Below are 27,812 nucleotides of genomic sequence, written 5' to 3' on the forward strand. Positions count from 1 at the left end.
TCAGGCTTCGGAGACTGCAGATGCTTTCTTGAAGGGAGGGGAGGTGGTTGACGTAGGCACGGTGATGGAGACGGGGGAGATGGTGCGGGGGTAGAGGACATGCTGCCAGGGGGGGGGGGGGTGGTTGACGTAGGCACGGTGATGAAGATGGGGGAGATGGTGCGCGTCTCTGCGGTGATTTTGGTGGGCGTCTATTACGTTCCATTCTACGCTAGGGGAATCAACGGGAAGCAACACAACCAGAATGGGATTGGTAAAAGTTATAAGCTGTTTTATTGCTCAACCGGTGAACAAAATGGCGGGCCAGCAGCCTGAAACACACAAATCTAAACGCATACAGGGAAAACTAAATATTCACACACTAAATAAAGAAGGAAACAAAACCTCACTGTAAAAGTGGTACAACTAGCAAAGGAAGGCTGTAAGGAAACACAGCTAGGACAACAGTCAAACAATACTAAACTAATCTAAGCACATCTAATCAAACTAATCTAAGCCCATCTAATCACAGTAACACGGTCCACACCAGTTAATCCCCAGAATGAGAGCAAATAGCGAGAGGCATCTGTTCACTCAACAGAGCCTCCAGAGTGATGATTGTCCCCAGCTTTGTAGTCCTCTCCAGCAGGTGTGCGCTGGGCTTGCACAGGGATTGGAGAACGTCGGGCCCGGCGTGCTCCAATCAGTGTCCTCGGAAGTGGATCAGGAGATGACAGCCAATGATGTTGGGGCAACCACACAGCTCATTTACATAATCACACACAGCTGCAGACAATCCCAAACAGGTTACCGAGCAGGCAGAAACAGCAGCCGTAACAGCGTCGTTGAGGAGCGGGGGTAAAGGACATGCTTCCAGCCCTGCATATCGCCTTAGTTTGGTCTTTGAACTCCAGGAAGGAATCGGTGCCAACCCTCTGTATCTCCTTTGTGTGTTCAGCGATCTCCAGGAGGGTGGGCGAGGGTGAACGGAGAGTAGAGAGAGCTGTGTGGTGAAGGAAGAGTATCCTCAGAGGTGATAGGGGGGGTGAAGGGCGGTGGAGACTCCTCTATTTGTCTCCCATAATCAAGACATTCCTCAGGCGGGTGCAGTGATAGATTTTCAAGGTTTTCTGAGCGATGTGTTGTGTCTTTCTCTTGTTTTGATTCCTCTTGTTGCTTGTCCTTGGCAGAGGGAACAGATTGATGACGTAGGCAGTTGAATACGTTAGAGATAAACCATTTCACTCCTGACTTGTTCAGACAAACTCCATTTGCCTTAAAAAGATGTCTGCGGTCCCAGAAAAAGTTAAAGTTCTCAATAAAATGGACAGAATGGTCAATACAGACAGTTGAAAGCCAGGTGTGGTGTTCAGTGCAAACAATCTGCTGAATCTCTCCACTCCTCTTCTGACTGGCGGTAGAGGGCCACTGATGAACACATCTGCATTTAGAGAGCTGACAGTTTCCAACAGACATTTAAAGTCTTTTTTCAGCACTTCTTACTCTTGTTTCACAACATCATTTGTTCCAATATGTAGTACCACATTCTTTACAGTCGGATGTTCAGCCCCAATATGCAGGATCTTCTCAGCCAAGTCAGAGACCACATCCTTGGGAAAACAGAGTACTTTGGTGTTGTTCTTACTACACAGACCTTTTACATCTCTTACAGCAGAGTCACCCACAATCAGAGTTTCAGGCCCAGTCGTCAGCTTTCCCTCTAGCCTTTTACTTTTGGAGTAGCTATTGGTCCTTACCCTGCTGTGTGAAGAGGACGGGTTATCCAGGTCATCAGAAAGAGATCTCCGGCTCTCGGTCAGCGGAGCGTATCTGTTCTGGATTGGCACACTCGGTGGTTTAGGAGGATTGTTTGTAGTTCTCCCTTTAGCAGCTGTCCACGGCTGTTTCCTAGAAGGAACAGGGGTTGAAGAGGCGCTCTTCCTGGGTGATAACAATGCAGGCCAGCCGGTCGCATCACAGATTTCAGAGCGCTGGGCTCTGCCTGTTGTTCGTCCTCTGCCTGTTGTTCGTCCTCCCAAATCCCATGGAAATGATTTACTCTTCGGCCTTGCACCCAGAGAGTTCAAGGGAGGACTACCACTTGTAGATTTATTACCCGGTTTTCGGGTAAAAAAGAGCCGGCTCCGCTGCGGTGTGAACAGGAAAAACGGTGCTTATCAGGCTCAAGCTCCGAACCGGCCCTGGAACCGCGTTGGTGTGAAAGGGGCATAAGAGCTGATATGGGGGGAGAGTGAATGGATTGGATTGAAAAGGCATAGTTTAGAGACAAATTCTGAGATTAGTCCTCAGTCCACCAGGAAATGTCCCAATTATTCAGATGCCCAGTCTCATCTGTCTCTGGACCTGGGAACTAATTGTTACCCGGTAGACAGTTCCCCAGGTGAAGCCTGAGCACACCTTGACTGTGCAGCTGCAACAACAGGTTAAACTCAGCAGGCATGGAATGCGTTCCCCAGTTAACCGTTTCATCATCGAAATAGTGGTTTTTCACGGCATTGAGTTCAAATGGATGAATACTGAAGGGCCAGAAACCGTACAGATGCACGTTGGCACAGTTTTCCAGCGCTATGTTAACCATCAGTAAGCCGGTGCTGAGTATGCCTCTGTTTAGGACTCTCTGTAGGCCTCTGGAGCGCCAGAAGTTGCTCAGTCTCCGGAGGTAATCAGGGTTGAAGTAGGTGGGCCTAATTGGACTTTCAAGGTCCCTAATGCTGTATGCAGCCTTCAGGCACAAAGGAGTACAAAAGTCAAAGGCAAAGGCAGGTAGAAGCAGCAGGGACTTGCCGTAGATATGTAGACTCTCCACAAATGGACGTCTAGGCCCGTCTAAGGACCCATACCTGAAAATAGAAAGAATGTTTGGCAACAAAACTAAAACAAATGTTATGGTACAGTGAGACTAATTTTCTTGCTCACTTTCTAACGAGGATGCTCGGATTTGCTGTCACAATGTCAGTCTTGTTGCCCACATGTTTCTCATAGCCTTTTCCCAAAGAAGGTAGGTTGCACCTGAAAAGCATAACGGACTAATCAGAAATTATTATTGGGAATTTTATGATCTTTTTAATTCTTTATGTTTAATTCTGTAGATTGATGTCGCCATCAGCCTTTCAGTCCCCTAATCTTGACAGCTTTCTCACCTGATAACAAGCTGAGCCGAATCGATCATCTCTCCACAGTTGCTGTTTGTCAGAATCCCTGAGTTCCCAACAACAGCACACGTGTCAAATCTTTTCTTTGGAAATGGATTCTCCTGGAAATAAAACCAATGAAAAAATGTATTAGAGAACAATAACATGCATATGATTATATAATGTTTGTGAATGAGCAAGAGCCATGGGGATGTTTGCAAATCCCCTACAACAGTTCCAACATGTGTTAACGTGTGCGAGTATTTATTTAATGTACCCTCGAGGTGTTAGAGATGCGTTATTGATTTCCTACATTCTTTTACGATTGAAACAGCGCACACTTCTCCAAAATGACTCACTATAGTGTATCTATCTTTCAAAACACTGACCAAAACACACCTCTTCAGACTGGCTTTTAATTTGTGAATTATGCTGTGTTGCTGTTTTAATATTTATTTATTTTTTATTTCTATTTTTTATTCTATTTTATCAAACCACTGTAAAGCGTCTTTGAGCACCTGGAAAAGCGCTTTGAAATAAAAATGTATTATTATTATCTGAAATCAAAATAAGAGAGTTTGAGCTATAGGGCGCAGGTAGTGGCCATTGGGCCCTCAACTTTGAGCCCCTTGGCCTGATTTGGCATCTCAGCTGATCACACACAGTGAAATGTAGCCTCTGTATTTGAACCATCCCAGTATCAGGAGCAGTGGGCTGTATCCTGGAACCTGAAACTTACTCTGAATCTGTGACTGTTTTTTTGTGAACTATTCCGGTTAGTCCTGACAAAGTTGTTGTGTCCATGGATCAGACAGTTGATATCAAAATGAATGCACACTTTGTAGACTGGTGTTGTAGAAAGGGTACTGGATGCTCTTTTTTCCGGTGCTGAAGCCAGTTACAAATTTGAGAATGAATGAAAATCAAAAACAGAGTCAGTACCAATTTTCTAAAAACTAGAATTATTTCACATTTACAAATCAGCAATTATATAATTAAAAGCAGACATGCTGTGTATTGAAATAAGATTGTAGTTTTTTTTTTAGCATTCGTCAGATTAAGAAGTCCTCACTTCAAATCATAATTATGTTTGTTTGCTTGAGTGTGTGTGTGCATGTGTGTGTTTGTGAAAGGGTGGTCATACAGTAGGTGGTCGTTTGTATCAACCAGTCACCATGTAACTAAACACATTTATAATCTCTGAGCCCTTTAAGGAACAATAAAGACAACAAGCAGAAGATGATGTGATACTATCAGTGGCGAGCCGTGACTTTTATACCTAGGCCCTCTGACCCCCCTTCCCTCGAGAAAAAAAAGAAGAGATATTACGTCACAGCGTATACTTCAGCGGAATATCAAAACAGCGGTCCGGGGTGCAAAACGCATCAATGACAGCGACCCTCTACCACACAAACAACACCATATAAACACCTATCCTGACAGGGCACCCACAGCCAAGTAACAATTACAAATGAATGAAGTCGGCACGGCAGCCCGCATTGAAGATGACTTAGGCCTACCTTTGATGATCAAATCACTGAAACACAAAGTCCATCCTCCTGTCCTTCTGGATGAAGCACTTGCGGGTCATTCACCTGATCCTTTGCCACTCCAGTTTATCATTGTAACTCAATCTTGAAAATGACTCGGTTAATAATTTCGCAACGATGTCCACTCCTCACTATCACTGAAGTGAGCCATCATGAACGAACTTATGCTAATTATAAATCTATCGATCAAAAATCTATCGATCTATCGAAAATAATAATAGTAGGGTAAACATGTGGATATTATCCGGCTGAACAAAACGTTCGTTTTCCACAGACCTTATTTCGAGCTATTTTCCAAAACCCTATGGAGAAATCCCGTTGCTTTCTGTCGAGGGAATCCGAGCGCAGCTTACTTCCGGGTTTTAGGACGTGTCACTGCACCACTTGCATAGACCTCACAGCGGGCGGAACTAGTCATAAAGTCCGCGAAAATAAAGCCCGCCCATTTAGAGGGAAGATATGATTGGTCAATTCAATTGTACTGTCATTTGACATTACTCTCTCGTTGAGTTACTATAGCGGGCCCTCTGTGAATGTAGAGAGGGACCAACAAGCTCTCCCGTCTTCTCATAACTCGCAGAGACGGCATTTAACCCTTCACATTCCAACAGAAACTGAACAGGCAGATTCTAAGGATTTATTTCTTTGGAAATATTATTTTAAATACAATTAAATCAAGTTATTTTGGTAAAACTAATGTTTTCAAATTATTATTTTTTAGAATATCTTAGGCCCCCACAGAGAGGGCCCTGACGGCTCGCCACTGGATACTATCCATGAATGAAAAACGACATACCTTTATGAAGGTGCTGAAAATCTCTGGAGTCACCATGCGGGTCGTCGTACTTTCCGCAGAGTACACAATATTTGATCCCACTGGAGTGTTGGCCTGGGTAATGATGGCCCTGTCAAATCCCTGGCACTCACTTCTCAGCTGAGAACTGGGGTAACACAAGGACTTTGTTAAAAAAACATCCAAGCCAGGAGTTTTGTTGAACTGAAAGCTTTATAATTTACCAACCACAGTAAGTGGCAATTTGTTCAGATTATATATAAAACGTATCTTCTTTCTTATAAGGATTTCTAATTGATATAATCCTCAACGTGAGTTAAAGTTATCTTCAGGTGAAGTCCCTCTGTTTTACTCTCTGACTCGTGCTATACATTTGTTAAGATTTTTGATTACAATGGATTCAGTTGCAAATTGTTGAATGATGTGGCACTCTTGGGCGTTGCTTCATGGATTGCTTCTTCTAAATACTTTTAAAACCAACTCACTGAATAGTCTCAAACTGTGACAATGTTTAGTGTTTATACTCTTCCCCTGAGAAACAGCAAATCTTTGCCTGCATGGACTATTAATTGCAATTCTGGACAAAACCTTTTTTGTCAACATTTTATACAAAATGTAATGAAATACAATTACCTGAAGTTTCTGTAATTATCTTCTTGCTTCTTCCACGTTTTTGAGTAGAGTTCTCTTACTTTTTCAATGAGCTCCCTGTCACTCTCTCACACACACACACACACACACACACACACACACACACACACACACACACACACACACACACACACACACACACACACACACACACACACACACACACACACACACACACACACACACACACACACACACACACACACACACACACACACACACACACACAGTCAGGTGTGTGACCCCTCGTGATAACATGAATTGTTCTGATGAAGGCATTAACAGAAAGGCTCCTTCAAGGAGAAGCATGGACGGTGTTTGCTCTCACCTGCATCCTTTGCAAAGGTCAGAGGGCCAGATGTTCTTGGGTGAAGGGGGTTCACTTGGTACAAGATGGCTGTGCAGCAAACTAGAGACAAACAGCACAGCACATTCATTTATACATAGTCCACACCAAAAGGCAAATGAGCTATGATGACAGGTGTGGTTTACCAAAAACTACAAAAGAAAACATCAACTAAACTCATTTTAAAACAACGAGAAAGCAATCCAGTACACAATAAAGACTGAGAATAACAACTGATTGACAGGGGAGTTATTGAATGTCGTTCTGCGCTGAAAAATGTGAAAGGACTGTGTCATTAATTCAAAGTAAATGTTTTAAATGGTCCATTTAAAAATTGTGGTTTCTTTTTTCAGCATGATTTCTTTTCGGTTGACCCGTGCAAAACACATTCCCCCTGAATCGACCTAAAACAATAATTTAACCGAAATAGTTTTTTTCACTTCAAAGAATGTCACATGACCACATGATGTGGACAAAGCAAGGTCACTGCAAGATTTGCTGCGGCCGCCATTAACCCGCTACCCACTACACCGCGCTGTCTGTGAGAAAGGACCAATCCAGAAACACTTACATAAGGTAATGATTTGAAATTGTGTTGTTTTAAAGTTGAATGTCTTACCGCTTGTCTTAGTACTTGTCTATGTGTAAGCAAAGTTTAGCCGTGTGTTAAATACTTTTTTAAGGCTTGCTTAACCAGATACATTTTTAAATGTATCATGCAAATGGTTAACTTTGTTGTTACTGTTTGACTATTGAAAAGTTTAAATTGTTGCATAATATGTAATATTGGTTTTGTGAGGGAATAATTCTCCTTCTACTCCTAAGATATCAAACCTTTTTTTGCCTGTTGACGTTTATGACCAACCCTGAGTCTGTTATCTCTCTTAAGGAATGGGAGGCTCCAGCTATCTCGATAAACCAGTGTATGACCTGTCGACCCGGTCAGTGTATGTTTTGGTCATTGGATTTTCTTTTCACAAATGGAAATTAAAAAACAAAAAACGGCTGGATATTTGATTTTCGTTTTCAAATTGAAAAACCAAAATTGAAATACAAGGCGTTTTTCTTTATCATGGTCAAAAAGGGTCCGTGGTCCGTGTACTTTTTGTCGGTTTGATTTTTCGTTTAAACCAAAAGCCAAAAAACGGAAATACCAGCCTTTTTCCGTTTTTTCGTTTTTTATTTAAAACGAAAAAACGGGAAACCAACGCCGTTTTGTTAGTTTGATTTTTCGTTTGAACGAAAAAATGAGAAAAATGAAAATACCAGCCTTTTTTCGTTTTAAATCAAAAACGAAAAAACGTGAAACCAACGCCGTTTTCCTGTTTTTGTTGTCTGAATCAAAAAACGGATAACAAGAAGACCTAATACAAAAAACGGTCTGATTTTGGTTTTTGATAACAACTTCATTCAATTTTCCGTTTTGTATTGAAGAATGAAGAAAAGCAGTCCGGTGGACCGGAAGTTAACGGACATATTTCAAAATAAAAGACACGAGGATATGCTGTAAAAGTTAAATCCTGGAACCCAGAAGTCTGACGAGGATGAGTTTATCTCTGCATTCACATGCAGATATGCGTTTATAGAGATCAATACAAGTATGCAAGCACTGTGCATAACTTTATTTAGCTGACTTCCGGTTTGTACTGTGTCGGTAAATCCAGTGTCCAGCTTGCCGCTGTGTGACAACCATAGACTGGTGACAGCGTCATGTTTGTTGCATACCTGCAAGATAAGATAAGAACTATCGCCATAGGCGGCGCGTGAGGTTCAGGTTTGGGAAGGCTAAATAACTTGTTTTACCTGACGCTGCCTGACTCCGGCATCTATAGAAAAGAGATCAACTCAGTGAAAGCACCGCCTGATCAGAGCTCAGTGTGCGGAGTTTAAATCTATTAAGTAGGCCTATACAGGAAATACAGTTTAAGATGCCGACGTGTCGCACTTATCATTCATATCACATTATCAATCAGATCATCGATCATATAATATCATACTAGTATATCATATATTTCCTTATCTGAGTCAGCTTCTCGAGCCATATCTGGCCGTGCAACACTTACATTGTCACATGCTGTATGCAGAAGTATTATTTTAAGCAACACATTAGGTTTGACGAAACACTCAAGTCAAATGTAATTAAAGTCAGATCCACTCGTGTCTTAGACGGGGCAGTGATATCATAAAACTGTTAATGTACGCATTCAAACACTTTTTCTGTTACCAGCTGTATTCACCTTGCAGGTGCAGCTCTGTGGCTTTTATCCTGGATTATATGTTTAAGTCATGGATGTTTAAAGTTCATATTTGTCTAATATTAGTTTACTTTTCATTAATGAAGTAGGCTACACTTGTTCCTGTTTGTGATTGGTCAAATGTTGCTAACCCCGCCCCTTTCACGTGAATGCGCTCTCAGCTGGAGAAAGAAACTCTGGCTTGATTTACTGAGTTGATAACCAGCGTCCTAGGACCGCTTAGCGAGAGCGCGTTTGTTAGGGTTAGTTAAGATAACTCAAACGTATCCAGGGTCTGTTGAACTGGCTCCGTAGTACAGGGCACAGGTGGCTGCATAGCAGCGCTAATGTCAAAGACACAAACATTATATTTTTATTTTACCAGGATGCAGTGACACAAATATTTGGGAAGGCTTAGCCTTCCCTAGCCTGCAATGTGGAAACACACAAATAGGTTTATTCTCAATACTCATAACATGTATCAGACACAATGACTTTACTGAGAGTGAAGATGACATGAACATATAGTTACTGTATGGTACTGAAGACAAAATACAGTATATTGCATTTACCTCTTCCTCTAATTCTCTCTCCAAAAGTGGCCTCCATTGTTGTGCACAACAAAGTGTTCAAGCTCAGGGGGGTATACTGCGAAGCAGGATTTTCGCTTAGCCGGCTAAATTCAGGGAAAACTCCGGCTTTCCGGTCCTACGAAGCTGGTTCTCTTTTTAGCAAGCTAGATCTCCATGGTAATATATGCTAAGCAGCTAACCTGGTCGGGACCAGGTTAGGTTGCAGGCTAAGAGCTCAACTCAGTGAAAGCACCGCCTGCTGACCAATCAGAGCTCAGCGTGCGGAGTTTAAAGCGATCAAGTCATATCACAGGAGAAAGGAAATACAGAAAAGCTGCCGTCGCAGGAAAGACGGCCGGCAAAAATCACCGACTGTGTGAACGTGAACATGAATAGAATATCACCTCCATCTTCAGAGCAATCTGACTATTATAACATTAGCGTTAAGAAAGCTTACTTACATATCGGCCACAACATAAGTAACCGGATCAGAGTACATTAAGTACAGTCCGCGGCATATCACTTCATAATGTATCATATATTTTATCATCTGAGTCAGCTGAGCCGTATCTGGCCGTGCAACACTCACAGTGTCACATACTGTATGCAGAAGTATTATTTTAAGCAACACATTAAGTTGACGAAACACTCGAGACAAATGTAATTGAAGTCAGATCGTGTTTTAGACGGGCAGTGATATCATAAACCTGTTAATGTACGCATTCAAACACTTGTTCTGTTCCAGCTGTATTCACCTTGCAGCTGCAGCTCTGTGGCTTTGATCCTGGATAAAGTGTTTAAGTCATGGATGTTTAAAGTTTAACTTCTTCATTTTTGACTAGTATTAAAGTTCACTTTTCATTCAGGAAGTATGACGCTGCGCTGTCAGTGCGCTTCTCCATGTTTGTGATTGGTCGAATGCTCCAAATACCACCCCTTTCATGTGAACGCGCACCTAACTAGATAGGACACGGCTGGCTTGAGCGATCCACTTGATAACCAGCGTCGTAGTACCGTTTAGCGAGAGCGCGTATGTTTTGGATTAGGCCAACCGGCTAACTCAAACATATCCAGGTTAGGTTGAACCAGGTTCGCAGTATAGGCCCCTGGTTTCTAAGTGATATCATTTTAACATGTGCATTCTGGGGGCAGGGGTTTGATGATTGAGTGTGGTATTTCAGTGGCAGTGTTTTGCAAACAACACACAGGGTGTCGGTTTTGAATAACGTGTCTAATGTGAATAAGAGTGTCTAGTTATTTGGTCAATCCAGTGTCCAGCTTGTCGCTGTGTGACAACATCATGTTTGTTGCGATACCTACAAGATTTACCTGTGACAAATGTCAGTGATGTACAGAAATGTCGACCTACTCTCACCTGCACCCAGCAGCAAGCGTGAGACATGTTTCAAGTTGTACTTGTGAAGTTACGTCTACAATTAGGAGGGTGAGTAATTAAGCTTTTATTTCTGTAACGTTAAACTTATTGTTTTTCTTCAACAAGTTTGACTACATTGAAAGACAGAGGAGGGACAGTATGAGCATTCTTAATGAACATACTATGTATTTTTGTATGTGTCAGGGTGTTATGCTCCAGGTCCATGAGGACAGGCCCCACAGTGAGTTCAGGATGAAGGGTTACTGTCTTAGTTACCGTCTGGTTCAACATGTTCCTGGGGACTCGGCTCATTTCCGACAGGTCAGACAGGTCAGACAGGTTAGACACAGCCAATAGTAAAACATCAACTTTAATATAACTAGCACAAGGTAGCTACTCCCCAGAAATGGACTGACTGGTCTGTGTGTGCTGCACAGAGGTCACAGTTGTGTTTTGTTCCTGTTCTGTTGTTAAAGAGTAATTTTTCTTCGTTCATAGTATAAAAGTAAATCAATTCATATCAATGTGTATAAGAAGATGTAAGTATAGAAAACATTTAGGAAAAAATATATGACTTATTTACTCCCTAAAATAGCACAATGTTATTAAACCAAAATGTTACCCTAAAAGAAATAATACAAAGCAAACTGAATACGTATTTATTTTGTTTCTCTTCTTACAGGTGGGGCTGAAAGACTCGACCCCCGTTGAGCTGGAGCATCATGGCTGCAGGTGTGGCGTGTGTTACTCTCCTGCTCCATCACATGACTCCCAGTGGGTCCCCAGTACTCAGCTCTAGAGCAGCAGTGGTACAAACCAAGAACTATGGCAAGTCTGAGAATAATGTCATTGTAATTTAAATGCTAAAACTACACACTCATCATGTCTCATCATTTCTATATCTTGCTTAAACCCACAGTGTGTAAAACCAGGCCCGGAAGAGAACATGGCTGGGATGTCCGCAATCCAAAGCAGAGAACAATGTCAGAGAGAGTAAAGTGAGAGATTAGTAGTTATGTGAAAGTAAGCTCTGCACACGGAGTAGTTTGTGTTGATGTCTCTGAGAGCTGCTGGATCTGTCTGCCCTCAAAGTGCCAGGGATCTACAAGGACTTCACCGCTGCTTCTGCACCATCCCTGTGAGGTGCCACTAGTGGACTCTGCTCTCGGTAAAGTTCAAGCAGGCAGTCCCCTTGTCATATGAACATCACCATGACAGCTAGAAGTCACACCGCTGCCCACCACCATGCTCCACCACGGCCAGATCTGCCACTGTCTGGCTACAGACTACAACCATCTGCATGCATTTGTTGTTGTTGTGAACATCAACAGCTGCCCTTAAGGGGATAGTTCTGGTCTTTTGAAGTGGGGTAGTGTGTGGTGTATATCCATAATCAGTGTACTACCTACAGTAGTCGTGTGGAGAAACATACAGGAGCCCCGGCACAGCAGAGCCATGTGCTGCCGAGGACATGGGCAAAAGCAACATTTATTTTCTCCACCAAAAAAGCTAGATCAGTTTAAGTGTACATTATTTAATGCTAAAAATAGCGATTTTTTTTTTCAGGTGGGCCTTCATTTTTGGGTGGATAAAATAGGTTTTGCTGCTGTGTTTTTAGAAAAATGTGATTATTTACACAAACTGGTACTTTTGGCACAATTATTAAACTCAAGTTGCCTTTCATGTATTGAACAGATATGGGTTAGCCCTACTAACCCTACACCCAGAATGCACATGTTAAAATGATATCACTTAGAAACCTGAGCTTGAACACTTTGTTGTGCACAACAATGGAGGCCAATATTGGAGAGAGAGTTAGAGGAAGAGGTAAATGCAATATACTGTATTTTGTCTTCAGTACCATCCTATGTTCAAGTCATCTTCACTCTCAGTAAAGTCATTGTGTCTGATACATGTTATGAGTATTGAGAATAAACCTATTTGTGTGTTTCCACATTGCATGTGTTCATTCATAGTCCATATTTACAGCGTGCTACAAATGAAAATGCCTAAAACTTTGACTTGAATGTCTTGTTTATTAATCAACTAATGGACAGTGTAGCCTACTGTAGGCTAGGGAAGGCTAAGCCTTCCCAAATATTTGTGTCACTGCATCCTGGTAAAATAAAAATATAATGTTTGTGTCTTTGACATTAGCGCTGCTATGCAGCCACCTGTGCCCTGTACTACGAAGCCAGTTCCACAGACCCTGGATATGTTTGAGTTATCTTAACTAACCCTAACAAACGCGCTCTCGCTAAGCGGTCCTACGACGCTGGTTATCAACTCAGTAAATCAAGCCAGAGTTTCTTTCTCCAGCTGAGAGCGCATTCACGTGAAAGGGGCGGGGTTAGCAACATTTGACCAATCACAAACAGGAACAAGTGTAGCCTACAGCGCAGCGTCATACTTCATTAATGAAAAGTAAACTAATATTAGACAAATATGAACTTTAAACACCCATGACTTAAACATATAATCCAGGATAAAAGCCACAGAGCTGCACCTGCAAGGTGAATTCAGCTGGTAACAGAAAAAGTGTTTGAATGCGTACATTAACAGTTTTATGATATCACTGCCCCGTCTAATGCGGCTTTCACACCAGCGCTTTTCAGTTTCTAGCTCCGAGCGCGAGCTTTTCTGGTTCAGCTCCGGTTTCCCTTTTCAGCTCCCGCTCTGTGCACACCGCCCACTGGCGCCCCAGAGCTGCCCTTGCTGCGTCATGACGTCACCGTTTACATGGCTGATTTGCCCCCCAACGGCAGCTCACAATAACAACAACTACTGCGTCGGGTCGATGATCGTGTTGCTTTTAAATCACACGAAGCCAGAATAAATTGAATAACGACTTCTCCAACCTTATACTTTGCTCCAGAGTGCCGTGGTTCATTGTTTATTAATGTGTTTCTGCAGCATTTACCGACCGCTGCAGTGCTGCTCTTCCACGGGACTTTATTCTCCCGTTAGCTCCCGTTAGCTCACACTGCAGCGGCCGCTCTAAAGTATTCACTGTCCGACTCACACAAGCAGCTGATGCATATCCCCAGTTCAGTATATTGCATTTACCTCTTCCTCTAATTCTCTCTCCAAAAGTGGCCTCCATTGTTGTGCACAACAAAGTGTTCAAGCTCAGGGGGGTATACTGCGAAGCAGGATTTTCGCTTAGCCGGCTAAATTCAGGGAAAACTCCGGCTTTCCGGTCCTACGAAGCTGGTTCTCTTTTTAGCAAGCTAGATCTCCATGGTAATATATGCTAAGCAGCTAACCTGGTCGGGACCAGGTTAGGTTGCAGGCTAAGAGCTCAACTCAGTGAAAGCACCGCCTGCTGACCAATCAGAGCTCAGCGTGCGGAGTTTAAAGCGATCAAGTCATATCACAGGAGAAAGGAAATACAGAAAAACTGCCGTCGCAGGAAAGACGGCCGGCAAAAATCACCGACTGTGTGAACGTGAACATGAATAGAATATCACCTCCATCTTCAGAGCAATCTGACTATTATAACATTAGCGTTAAGAAAGCTTACTTACATATCGGCCACAACATAAGTAACCGGATCAGAGTACATTAAGTACAGTCCGCGGCATATCACTTCATAATGTATCATATATTTTATCATCTGAGTCAGCTGAGCCGTATCTGGCCGTGCAACACTCACAGTGTCACATACTGTATGCAGAAGTATTATTTTAAGCAACACATTAAGTTGACGAAACACTCGAGACAAATGTAATTGAAGTCAGATCGTGTTTTAGACGGGGCAGTGATATCATAAACCTGTTAATGTACGCATTCAAACACGTGTTCTGTTCCAGCTGTATTCACCTTGCAGCTGCAGCTCTGTGGCTTTGATCCTGGATAAAGTGTTTAAGTCATGGATGTTTAAAGTTTAACTTCTTCATTTTTGACTAGTATTAAAGTTCACTTTTCATTCAGGAAGTATGACGCTGCGCTGTCAGTGCGCTTCTCCATGTTTGTGATTGGTCGAATGCTCCAAATACCACCCCTTTCATGTGAACGCGCACCTAACTAGATAGGACACGGCTGGCTTGAGCGATCCACTTGATAACCAGCGTCGTAGTACCGTTTAGCGAGAGCGCGTATGTTTTGGATTAGGCCAACCGGCTAACTCAAACATATCCAGGTTAGGTTGAACCAGGTTCGCAGTACAGGCCCCTGGTTTCTAAGTGATATCATTTTAACATGTGCATTCTGGGGGCAGGGGTTTGATGATTGAGTGTGGTATTTCAGTGGCAGTGTTTTGCAAACAACACACAGGCTGTCGGTTTTGAATAACGTGTCTAATGTGAATAAGAGTGTGTAGTTATTTGGTCAATCCAGTGTCCAGCTTGTCGCTGTGTGACAACATCATGTTTGTTGCGATACCTACAAGATTTACCTGTGACAAATGTCAGTGATGTACAGAAATGTCGACCTACTCTCACCTGCACCCAGCAGCAAGCGGGAGACATGTTTCAAGTTGTACTTGTGAAGTTACGTCTACAATTAGGAGGGTGAGTAATTAAGCTTTTATTTCTGTAACGTTAAACTTATTGTTTTTCTTCAACAAGTTTGACTACATTGAAAGACAGAGGAGGGACAGTATGAGCATTCTTAATGAACATACTATGTATTTTTGTATGTGTCAGGGTGTTATGCTCCAGGTCCATGAGGACAGGCCCCACAGTGAGTTCAGGATGAAGGGTTACTGTCTTAGTTACCGTCTGGTTCAACATGTTCCTGGGGACTCGGCTCATTTCCGACAGGTCAGACAGGTCAGACAGGTTAGACACAGCCAATAGTAAAACATCAACTTTAATATAACTAGCACAAGGTAGCTACTCCCCAGAAATTGACTGACTGGTCTGTGTGTGCTGCACAGAGGTCACAGTTGTGTTTTGTTCCTGTTCTGTTGTTAAAGAGTAATTTTTCTTCGTTCATAGTATAAAAGTAAATCAATTCATATCAATGTGTATAAGAAGATGTAAGTATAGAAAACATTTAGGAAAAAATATATCACTTATTTACTCCCTAAAATAGCACAATGTTATTAAACCAAAATGTTACCCTAAAAGAAATAATACAAAGCAAACTGAATACGTATTTATTTTGTTTCTCTTCTTACAGGTGGGGCTGAAAGACTCGACCCCCGTTGAGCTGGAGCATCATGGCTGCAGGTGTGGCGTGTGTTACTCTCCTGCTCCATCACATGACTCCCAGTGGGTCCCCAGTACTCAGCTCTAGAGCAGCAGTGGTACAAACCAAGAACTATGGCAAGTCTGAGAATAATGTCATTGTAATTTAAATGCTAAAACTACACACTCATCATGTCTCATAATTTCTATATCTTGCTTAAACCCACAGTGTGTAAAACCAGGCCCGGAAGAGAACATGGCTGGGATGTCCGCAATCCAAAGCAGAGAACAATGTCAGAGAGAGTAAAGTGAGAGATTAGTAGTTATGTGAAAGTAAGCTCTGCACACGGAGTAGTTTGTGTTGATGTCTCTGAGAGCTGCTGGATCTGTCTGCCCTCAAAGTGCCAGGGATCTACAAGGACTTCACCGCTGCTTCTGCACCATCCCTGTGAGGTGCCACTAGTGGACTCTGCTCTCGGTAAAGTTCAAGCAGGCAGTCCCCTTGTCATATGAACATCACCATGACAGCTAGAAGTCACACCGCTGCCCACCACCATGCTCCACCACGGCCAGATCTGCCACTGTCTGGCTACAGACTACAACCATCTGCATGCATTTGTTGTTGTTGTGAACATCAACAGCTGCCCTTAAGGGGATAGTTCTGGTCTTTTGAAGTGGGGTAGTGTGTGGTGTATATCCATAATCAGTGTACTACCTACAGTAGTCGTGTGGAGAAACATACAGGAGCCCCGGCACAGCAGAGCCATGTGCTGCCGAGGACATGGGCAAAAGCAACATTTATTTTCTCCACCAAAAAAGCTAGATCAGTTTAAGTGTACATTATTTAATGCTAAAAATAGCGATTTTTTTTTCAGGTGGGCCTTCATTATTTGTGGCCTATTACAGCTTTGTGCAATTACACAGACACAAACTGGTACTTTTGGCACAATTATTAAACTTATTTCATGTATTGAACAGATATGGGTTAGCCCTACTAACCCTACACCCAGAATGCACATGTTAAAATGATATCACTTAGAAACCTGAGCTTGAACACTTTGTTGTGCACAACAATGGAGGCCAATATTGGAGAGAGAGTTAGAGGAAGAGGTAAATGCAATATACTGTATTTTGTCTTCAGTACCATTCTATGTTCAAGTCATCTTCACTCTCAGTAAAGTCATTGTGTCTGATACATGTTATGAGTATTAAGAATAAACCTATTTGTGTGTTTCCACATTGCATGTGTTCATTCATAGTCCATATTTACAGCGTGCTACAAATGAAAATGCCTAAAACTTTGACTTGAATGTCTTGTTTATTAATCAACTAATGGACAGTGTAGCCTACTGTAGGCTAGGGAAGGCTAAGCCTTCCCAAATATATGTGTCACTACATCCTGGTAAAATAAAAATATAATGTTTGTGTCTTTGACATTAGCGCTGCTATGCAGCATCCTGTGCCCTGTACTACGAAGCCAGTTCCACAGACCCTGGATATGTTTGAGTTATCTTAACTAACCCTAACAAACGCGCTCTCGCTAAGCGGTCCTACGACGCTGGTTATCAACTCAGTAAATCAAGCCAGAGTTTCTTTCTCCAGCTGAGAGCGCATTCACGTGAAAGGGGCGGGGTTAGCAACATTTGACCAATCACAAACAGGAACAAGTGTAGCCTACAGCGCAGCGTCATACTTCATTAATGAAAAGTAAACTAATATTAGACAAATATGAACTTTAAACACCCATGACTTAAACATATAATCCAGGATAAAAGCCACAGAGCTGCACCTGCAAGGTGAATTCAGCTGGTAACAGAAAAAGTGTTTGAATGCGTACATTAACAGTTTTATGATATCCCAGCCGCTTCACATGCGGCTTTCACACCAGCGCTTTTCAGTTTCTAGCTCCGAGCGGGAGCTTTTCTGGTTCAGCTCCGGTTTCCCTTTTCAGCTCCCGCTCTGTGCACACCGCCCACTGGCGCCCCAGAGCTGCCCTTGCTGCGTCATGACGTCACCGTTTACATGGCTGATTTGCCCCCAACGGCAGCTCACAATAACAACAACTACTGCGTCGGGTCGATGATCGTGTTGCTTTTAAATCACACGAAGCCAGAATAAATTGAATAACGACTTCTCCAACCTTATACTTTGCTCCAGAGTGCCGTGGTTCATTGTTTATTAATGTGTTTCTGCAGCATTTACCGACCGCTGCAGTGCTGCTCTTCCACGGGACTTTATTCTCCCGTTAGCTCCCGGTTAGCTCACACTGTAGTATTCACTGTCCGACTCACACAAGCAGCTGATGCATATCCCCAGTTCCCCTTAGCCTAAGTGAATGTGTGTCAGTCTGAATTGACACTGTTTGGCATCACAACGCTGTTATGAAAGTTTCTCTGGTATAAAACGGGTGATGTTAGCATAGCAACCGAAGCTACACTGACTACTTGCATCCGATAGCTGCAATAATACAAAACAACACGTCTGCCTCTCTCCACAATGATCGATAACAGCGAACGGATGGTCAAAGTAAGGTACAAATAAACAGAATCACACGAAGCCTGGTTAGTGCTGCCTGACTTTATAAAGTGTGTTTATAGGCACTACTGCTTGTAGGCAGGCATAACAGTCGACCCATGGGAGGTGGGTTTAGTTTCCTGCACGCCTCGACGTAAGAGAGACGTAAGCGACGTCGCCTCTTAGCTCCAAAGCTCTTGCCTCTGGACCGACAATTTGTTGGAGCTGGAAATGAAGCGGATTCCGGAGCTAAGAGCCGGCGCAGCTCCGGTGTGAACAGGAAAACCCGGCGCTTTTCAGGCTCTAGCTCCGAGCCGGAGCTGAAAAGGCGCTGGTGTGAAAGGGGCATTAGACACGAGTGGATCTGACTTTAATTACATTTGACTTGAGTGTTTCGTCAAACCTAATGTGTTGCTTAAAATAATACTTCTGCATACAGCATGTGACAATGTAAGTGTTGCACGGCCAGATACGGCTCGAGAAGCTGATAATGAAATATATGATATAGCCTAGTATGATATTATATGATCGATGATCTGATTGATAATGTGATATGAATGATAAGTGCGACACGTCGACATCTTAAACTGTATTTCCTGTATAGGCCTACTTAATAGATTTAAACTCCGCACACTGAGCTCTGATCAGGCGGTGCTTTCACTGAGTTGGTCTCTTTTCTATAGATGCCGGAGTCAGGCAGCGTCAGGTAAAACAAGTTATTTAGCCTTCCCAAACCTGAACCTCACGCGCCGCCTATGGCGATAGTTCTTATCTTATCTTGCAGGTATGCAACAAACATGACGCTGTCACCAGTCTATGGTTGTCACACAGCGGCAAGCTGGACACTGGATTTACCGACACAGTACAAACCGGAAGTCAGCTAAATAAAGTTATGCACAGTGCTTGCATACTTGTATTGATCTCTATAAACGCATATCTGCATGTGAATGCAGAGATAAACTTATCCTCGTCAGACTTCTGGGTTCCAGGATTTAACTTTTACAGCATATCCTCGTGTCTTTTATTTTGAAATATGTTCTTTAACTTCCGGTCCACCGGACTGCTTTTCTTCATTCTTCAATACAAAACGGAAAATGGAATGAAGTTGTTATCAAAAACCAAAATCAGACCGTTTTTTTTATTAGGTCTTCTTGTTATCCGTTTTATGATTCAGACAACAAAAACAGGAAAACGGCTTTGGTTTCACGTTTTTTCGTTTTTGATTTAAAACGAAAAAAGGCTGGTATTTTCATTTTTCTCATTTTTTCTAACTAACACAACGTAAACTTACCTTTTTTTAATTAGGTTTTCTCGTTATCCGTCTTTTTATTCAGAGAACAACAACGGAAAAACGGCGTTGGTTTCCCGTTTTTTCGTTTTAAATAAAAAAACGGAAAAAAGGCTGGTATTTCCGTTTTTTGGCTTTTGGTTTAAACGAAAAATCAAACTGACAAAAAGTACACGGACCGTCCGTGTACTTTTTGTCAGTTTTATTTTTGACGATCCGACCTCCATGCTGCTACTCTGGTTCAAACTGGTCACCAAACAATATGATTTATCTCGACCTCCCGAAAAGAACTCAAATCTGACACGATGTGAGATGTATTTTTTAGCTGTTCTGTCGTCATTTCCTGCGATCTCCTTCATGCAGTCAGTCAACATGAATGAATGAATGAATGAATGAATGAATGGGCGTTTCTTTGACTATTTATAGGCAAATATGGGCGTTACGTGAAGCCCGCAAAATCTGCACCGCATTTCGAGTCGGTTGTGATTTATAAAGGGAAACCGGCGTAGGAAGTGCCGTACGCACTTTCCTCGCCAGTACGCAATGTTTTGTGAGTCGGAAAATGTCGGAACATTTCTGTACCTATTTTTTGGATTTCTACTATGTAAGCAACCTTCCCACGTGAATCCTACGCACGGCGTTAAATGAGGCCCCTGGTCACCTCAGCCGTCTCTCGAGTTTGTTTTTTCAAATCAGCTGCTTTTCATTTTTTCCCCTGCTATATTCAATGAGTGATACAAATATTTTTGTCCACAACTTCTTAATAAAACTGACACTGTTGGACTCGGTACTAATTTGACTGCTACTGTTACACCACTCAGACCGCAAGGGTATTATAGGTGTAGAAAACGTTCATTTATTAACTTCCACAAGGCACATGTGCAAGATGTCAGCATCTCAAACGATCTCCAAGCACAACACACAGACACACTTCTTCTGTTCATCTCCAGCATAAAACAATGATGAACCATCAGGTGATCTGCCCCCTTGTGGTATAAACATGCATGTGCAGGTAGACAACCTCAACCTTATGGGTTACCTTTACTGTGTACTTTGTGAGTAATCCTCTGTCAGAGTCCCCTCCATAGTAGCCTACATAATGCATGTTTTTCTGCTATCTTTGATGAATGATAAAAAGACAGTGTTACCATTAGTTTGTTGTGGCGTTCCAGCATAACACAATAGGAAAGAATGAAACAGAGAGGAATCAATAAAACACAAACACAGACATAGCTGATCAGTAATTATTATTTAGTTGTTGCAACAAACAAACAAACAATAATGGGAAGTACATCACCTGCTACCACAGCAGCCAATCGCGGAAATGCCCCCCACAGTAGCAACAATCATACAGCATATATAGCCACTGCAATGAACACACACACATTTTCCCTAAGCATGTTTAACGCACATACATTTTATCATGCAGCCTACCACACATATGCCACATGTTTATCTCTCTGAAAGCTATACTTGTATATGTTTAAACGTCATCGTTGACATCTTTAGTAGTTAACAACAAAAAGGTGAACTGTTTTTTATAACCTGAGGCCTTCTCTGAACTTCCTCTAACCTCGGTGTCAGCTCACTTGAAATGAATACATCTATTAATAATTCAGAACGACCATTGTCTCTAACTGTGTGTGACCCAACTCAATAACACACATCATATGGAATGCCATGTGATCTTTAATGAATATCAGAAATACGCTGTATTAAACATTCTGCTATAACACTGAATGAAATTGATACTGTTAAACTTTGTATTAGTTAGCCTACTACTAACAATACATTGAAGTAATTTTACTGTGTACTTTTTAGAAAAAAAAAAATCCTCTGTCAAAGTCCCCTGCTGAGAACAACATCAAGCCACTTCTGCTAAGTTTGATGAGGGAAATATTTGTATTGCCATTAATTCTTCGTGAGATTGATCCTGTTGGACTCAGTACTACTGAAACTACCCCCACAAGTACTATGAAGTACTTACTGTGTACTTTTCCAGTAACCCTCTGTCAATGTCCCCTCCCGACTACAAGAATGCATGTTTTTCTTTTAATAAGCGTTAAAAAACATTTCTTCCTGAGACTTATATTGTTGGACAGAGTATTTTAAGAGGATGACAGAGTTGATATCAGCAATACTTCCAGTCAGTACTCCGGCAGCAGCATTTTTACACCTTGGAACTTCTTTAGAGTCTGTCCTGGATAGCTGGTCACAAATAACCTTCAGCACACTGACACACTATGTCACTCTGGTTGGCCTCTTATGATGCTGGTGTCTTTTAATATATAACTATTTCTCAGCCGCTAATTCGTTCCTCGCAGATTCTTCAGTCTCATCAGCCTCATGCTTCCATCAGTCCCAGTCAACGCCTCCAGCACACTTCCAGTGTCCATATGATATTGTCCTGATGCTGTAAGGGTGATGCCCCATGACCACACAATGTGTGCCAAGGACCTCATATTATGTCTGTCATTAATGTTACATCACAGTTTTCTTTCCTTGTTTCTCTTCTCTTACTGAATAGTCCCGTCTTTAAGTATAATACAATGTAAAGTCCTTTTCCTGCACCATTTTAAGGCTTCACAACAGGCATTTCTACTGTATGTGTTTGGAGAAATGACACAATCAATGGCCCAGAATTGTACTTTATAAACTATGAATCTTGTGGTGCTTGAAAGAATACACACTGGCTAAGGATATATGCCTTTTTTTTAGCCCTTCTTTGCAATATTTATTAAAATGTCACTAGTTATTTAAGCAAACCCCTATCTGAGGATAATACAAGCAGCCACGCCCTTTATCTGGAGAGCCATTGAAGTCCATGAATAATGTATCCTTCCACAAATCTGCTGTATTAATAAAGCTGCCACGTGTTTTCAAATGTGTGCAGAACATTACACATATTCCTCATTTGCAGTATTTTATTTTAAAAGTGTTCAGAAAGACTGCATCAAATATGCAATATATATCTATAGAATATCAATATTGTTATTAACTTCAATCAAAGTCAATTTAAATAGCGAGCAAGACTTTCCAGGGTAAAAATGCTGCTGCCGGACTACTGACTGGAAGTATTGCTGATATCCTCTTAAAATACTCAGTCCAACAATATCAGTCGCATGAAGAAAGATTTTTAACGTTGATTCAAAATAGCAGAGAAACATGCATTCTTGTTCTCAGGAGGGGACATTGACAGAGGATTAGTCAAAAAGTACACAGTAAGTACTAGGCTACTTCATAGTAGCCTACTTGTGGCAGTAGTTTCAGTACTAGCCTACTGAGTCCAACAGGATCGATCTCACGAAGAACTAATGGCAGAAAAAATTCTAACAAACTTGAGAGACGGCTGACCGCAGTGCAGAATCGCTGTAGCCTATAGTTTAAATCTCCTAACAATGTTGTCCATTTTAGACATAGGCCTATTATATTTACAGCCCTTAATAACATTCATTTTCTGGGCTCAATATGTGTCTTGGCTGTTTTCGTTGTGAAAACAAATAGACCGTAGATACACGGATTGACCGTCCTCATCTGCGCTCTTATTTTGAAAGACAACTTCCGGTAACAGAATATGAAAAAACGGGGTTTTTTTTGTTTCTGTTTTCTAGTGATTTTATTTTTTGTTTGGAGAAGTAGAAAATGAAAATCATCCCGTTTTTTAAGTTTAGTAAATCCATTTTTGACCATGATAAATAAAAACGCCTTGTATTTCAATTTTGGTTTTTCAATTTGAAAACGAAAATCAAATATCCAGTCGTTTTTTGTTTTTGAATTTCCATTTGTGAAAAGAAAATCCAATGACCAAAACATACACTGACCCAACTCTCTGTCACGCAATGGTTTACGGTTGTGGGAACGCTGGCTTTGAGGCCATTAAAGGTCCGACGTAAGTGATTCAGGGTGCCCAGTTGTTTAGTCTCCAAATATGTTGTTTACTCTCTGAACTAGTTAAAAGGGCTATCGAGAGAGAGGCGCGGCAGATTTGATGTGGCAACTCTCCGTGCAGTCAGAACCTCTGGACTGAAATGCAAATTAGTGTGAGAGGCCTTTGGAATAAAACAAGGGAGTTGTTGATTCAAGCGTTTTGAATATGTGGGACCTGCACATCTGACACAGAGCTTGAGCAGTGTACAATGGCGGTGCTTGGCATCAGGGAGGAGCACTATCCTCTCCTGCCACCGCAGCACATCGGACTCATTGTTGAAGGTGTGGAAGTCTTCAATGAGATGCCATCAGTTGCACATGCATGTGCCATGTTATTTGGCTTCATCTTTGCTCTAAACTTGAGCTATGTGAATTCAAATACACCTTTGATGCACTGCAGAAAACGTTCATGGCGATTGAACCAAAGAAAATGACACGCAGAGTTTGCAGTCTGAGTGTCAAGCCTTAAGTATTGGATACATGAAAGACTTTTGAATACAGCATGTTTTTTGTTCTAAAGCATGTATTCAAATACAGTGTAATGCAAGGGTTCTTTGTTTAATTTAAAGTTTAAGAGGAACTTGAACAAAAGAGGAACTAGTCAGCAAAAGAAAACTTGAACTGCATTCATCTTATTTTTTTAAATGTTGGGAGTTTTATTTTATTATAAAACAGAATAGGTGATGCATATTTTAAAGACATCTCAATAAATGTTAAGGTCTTTTGAAGAGAATATTCCTGTCGTTATTGATATGTGAACAGAGTGTAAAGAAGTGTTTTAAGTTTAAAAGTCCAAATTATTCTTATAATATATAGTAGTAAATGTAATTTATTTACGGTAAAAAAGATTGTTGTTCATTATTAAACGTTTTTGCTTTGAACTAAATACATTCTATTAATGTATAATTAAAAACTTTACTTTGATCTAATAATAAACATGAACTCAGTCCAAAAGGAGAAATGTAGCTATAACACATGGTGCCTTGTGAGAAACATATTATGAAGGTAGATAGGCCTATAATGCAAAATGCGAGAGCGTGTAAAACCTGATATGAGCACAAAAAAAAAGTTTTGTAGCTTGTAGAAACTTACTGATGAAATGTTCACTTGCAGAAAAATACATATTTTTTAAATATATTTTCCATTACAACTGCAACTTTATTTATTACAACCTCTCAAATCAGTCATTACAACTTGACGAATCTGCTCTGTGGCAGTATACATCGACGAATCTGCGGTCTTGACTTTTGCTACACTTCTTGTGATAAATGGGTGGCAAAAGTAATTTTCACCTGTAGATGTGGGGGAGGGAGGAGGGTTGGAGCAAAGGGGCGGAGCTACCAGAACGACGAGGCTCGGGTGACTGGAGACTGCGGGGCTAACCCCTAGTTTCCACCGGGTCCGTCTGCGTCGCGTAACGGCTGCGCCGCGGTTTTGGTCCGACCTCCTCCGGCGTCATACCCTACCGGCGCGTTTCAGAAGCATTTCAGAAGCGGAGCGTCTTGCCTGCCGGCTCGCAGTTTCAGTTGATTTGAGCATATTTCCTGGACAGACTACTTTGTACAGACAAAGTTAATAATAATTGTAATATCCCAGTTATAAACGACATGAATCAAAGATGTGTTGCTGTATTTTAGTGGTAAAATCATCATAATTATTCTATATATATAATTTACACAGTGCCTGTGAACCGGAGGAGAACGCTGGCATTTCTCCTCCTACTTGAACGACTACGGAGGGATAGGGTCTGCAAAATGAGTTTGTGTGTGTGTATTGTTAGAAATTAAAATCAATGTTGATATGGCGTAATTTGAATTAAATACACTATTTAATTTAAATCAGTTTTATTCTGAAAAACCTGAAGTTCACTAACTATTAACTTAATACTTTTATTCTGAAAATGCTTCACTTCCGGTTAGCATTAGCATGTGGCGAAATGCTGCATTTTCAAACCATGAATCAACGGTGAAATGATATGTGATGTTGTACACTGAGCACACTGGGTTTAGCACTCATTTATTGCCGCTGAATAACGTTTATTAGGGAATGTTTAAATAACCACAGACACCAGAATGATGTAATTTAACAATAGAACAAGGCAGGAATTACATTGGACCCGCCCCCGACGACGTCGGCCAATAGGAGAAGACCTCAGATGACAACAGGAAGAGCAAGCCAAGGATTGACCTCTTCTACCTGCTGACCTGGACTGACCGGTCGGATGAGGAGAGCTCCTCCACTTGCACATTTCATTTTGTACACCACCGCATCTTTTGTGTAATTAAATGCTGTTAACTTTTATAAGCTTCCCTTGATTCTTTTCAGTCTCTCCTGCCTTCAGGGTTCTAGAATTCACTAACAGTATATATATATATATATATATATATATATGCTCTGAACGTTCCACTTCCTGCCTGCCCTTACGTTACATTACCTTACGGCTGTGTCGCGCCGAAAAATAGACTTCAATCCTATTACGAGCGGAGCCCAGCGGCGAGACGCTTCTGGGACGCTTCTGAGCCGTAACGCGGTGCGTCTGGTGGAATAGCACCCATTGACTAGAGTGGCCACGATCCTTACGGACGCCGCAGCGCAACCGCAACGCGGCCGTAATGTACGTGGATATTTTATACAAGTGTACATTTGGTTCGTTACGTGGATATTTTATACAAGTGTAAATTTGGTTCACAGTTACGTGGATATTTTATACAAGTGTAAATGTATGCACACAAACAGATTTTTTTTATGCAAGTGCTCACATCAGGTTTTACACGCTCTCGCATTTTGCACCATATCTACCTTCATACAAATCCTCAGACCCGGGTAAATAAAAGACCTGCTCCACAGGTTGTTGGAACAAGTACAGACACGCTTACCCTTTGTCCACAATGATCCAGAGGGCAGTGATCAGCAGGCTCCCCAAACAGAGTACAGTTAAAGGGATGGATAACTTCTGAGCGTGTCGCTTCATCCCGATCTCTTTCTGCGAACACACTCGTCCCCTCACCTCCTGTCCACACACACCTTGTGTCTAGATGTCAGACTTTGGACTCTCTGCTCTCCCCTCAGTTTGTAGCCTACATCTCTTGCCTCTTTTCTCCGGCAAGTCCTCTGTCTTCTTTGCACTTGGTCTTTCCCCTTCTGTTTGCATCGTTGTCAGAAGGGTTGAATAACTGATGTCCTTGTTTGATTGAACTCCTACTTTAGTCTTCGTCATGTCTCTTTGGTCCACCCATTTTGTACATGTCCCTCCCTCCATCATTTGTTTCAACACATGCAATACAATGACTCATACGGTGACAGTAGCAATAAAGAGGCTTGTTAAGTTAACCCTGAGGAACAAATAGTCCTTTATACTTTTTCTTAGTTACTATGAAGATTTAGATTAATTATAGAAAAAGATAATCAACAAAAACAAAATCAAACAAAACTGATTGAACCCTAATATGAATAGTGTGACCTCTTGGCAGTTGGAAGTTCCTGTTCTATTGATGAGTAAGTTCCCCCTTACTTTGCCATTGTCAATCATACAGTATATGAATAGGCTATGAGATTATTATATGCTAATGATGCTTAAAGTTGCTCTTGTATTTCCATTTTTAAAGCATAAATACATCTTAATCATTTGAGTTTCCACAATATGTAAGTTACCTAACTAGATTTACTCAAGTTCTCTACTTAAGTACAATTTTGATGAATTTGAGTATTTCCATTTTATCACATAATTTCAGAGTGAACTATTTTCCTTTTTAGCTGACATCTATTTGACAGCTTTAGTGCTATACCTTTCTTACGTTTTTTGGCCACTTTTTCAATTACATAAGAAAGCCAATGGATTCAGTTGCAAATTGTTGAATGAAATCGCTTCTTTTAACTACTTTTAAGACCTAAAGCAACACTTTCTCAGAATCAAGCAAAACTAAGAGTTTAAGAGAAAACAAACTGAGTCAAGCAAAATAGATTTAATAAAAAAAAAAAAAAACTCCAAGTTGCAAACAAATCATTTGTGTAATCATGTAAACTTTAAGTATTTTTTCTTTGTTTTAACATATATTTTTGTTTGCAGTTCTCTTTGCTTCTTTCTCAATGATCAGACTTTTGCTCTCACTGCAGCTCCCTCATTTTTTGTTTTCAATTCTGACACAAACATCCCAGGTAGGCGGGACTTTCAGGGGTGCGTCCCCATTGGCTACTCAGTTATTGAGTGACAGCCCAGTCCTCCAGCTTTACCTTAGTAAACACAAAACCTGTTCCACAGGTTGTTGGAACAAGTAATGACACAGTTATCCGTTGTCCACA

General features: G+C 41.4%; 1 protein-coding gene and 2 long non-coding RNA genes across 4 annotated transcripts; 2 read left to right on the forward strand and 1 right to left on the reverse strand.

Annotated features, from left to right (window-relative positions):
- Window positions 1-254: 254 nt before the first annotated feature.
- On the reverse strand, window positions 255-26,683 carry LOC117454685 (alpha-2,8-sialyltransferase 8F-like). Its single transcript, XM_034093810.2, has 7 exons — window positions 26,390-26,683; window positions 6,454-6,534; window positions 6,108-6,182; window positions 5,478-5,622; window positions 3,141-3,253; window positions 2,917-3,009; window positions 255-2,840 (listed from the first exon to the last, which is right to left on the reverse strand). The coding sequence occupies exons 1-7, from the start codon at window positions 26,482-26,484 to the stop codon at window positions 2,351-2,353; spliced, it is 1,092 nt and encodes a 363-aa protein (XP_033949701.1). The 5' UTR covers window positions 26,485-26,683; the 3' UTR covers window positions 255-2,350.
- LOC139434797 (uncharacterized) lies at window positions 7,371-12,583 on the forward strand. 2 transcript variants are annotated; one of them, XR_011644102.1, is made up of 3 exons: window positions 7,371-7,412; window positions 11,335-11,480; window positions 11,572-12,583. It is a non-coding gene; the product is annotated as an uncharacterized lncRNA (long non-coding RNA). The 2 variants fall into 2 exon arrangements; XR_011644101.1 differs by lacking the exon at window positions 7,371-7,412 and adding an exon at window positions 10,909-11,191.
- On the forward strand, window positions 15,550-16,972 carry LOC139434798 (uncharacterized). Its single transcript, XR_011644103.1, has 3 exons — window positions 15,550-15,633; window positions 15,777-15,922; window positions 16,014-16,972. It is a non-coding gene; the product is annotated as an uncharacterized lncRNA (long non-coding RNA).
- Window positions 26,684-27,812: the final 1,129 nt, after the last annotated feature.

This window comes from Pseudochaenichthys georgianus, chromosome 11 (genome assembly GCF_902827115.2).
Source record: "Pseudochaenichthys georgianus chromosome 11, fPseGeo1.2, whole genome shotgun sequence".
Taxonomy (NCBI): Eukaryota; Metazoa; Chordata; class Actinopteri; order Perciformes; family Channichthyidae; genus Pseudochaenichthys; species Pseudochaenichthys georgianus.

Bases quoted from the DNA above. Each gene is read 5' to 3' on its own strand.
- LOC117454685 (XM_034093810.2), bottom strand. From the start codon at position 26,484: ATGAAGCGACACGCTCAGAAGTTATCCATCCCTTTAACTGTACTCTGT. The intron at 6,183-6,453 runs GTGAGAGCAAAC...AGAGAGTGACAG, and splicing joins GACCTTTGCAAAGGATGCAG to GGAGCTCATTGAAAAAGTAA. The intron at 3,010-3,140 runs GTGAGAAAGCTG...TATGCTTTTCAG, and splicing joins TCGGCTCAGCTTGTTATCAG to GTGCAACCTACCTTCTTTGG.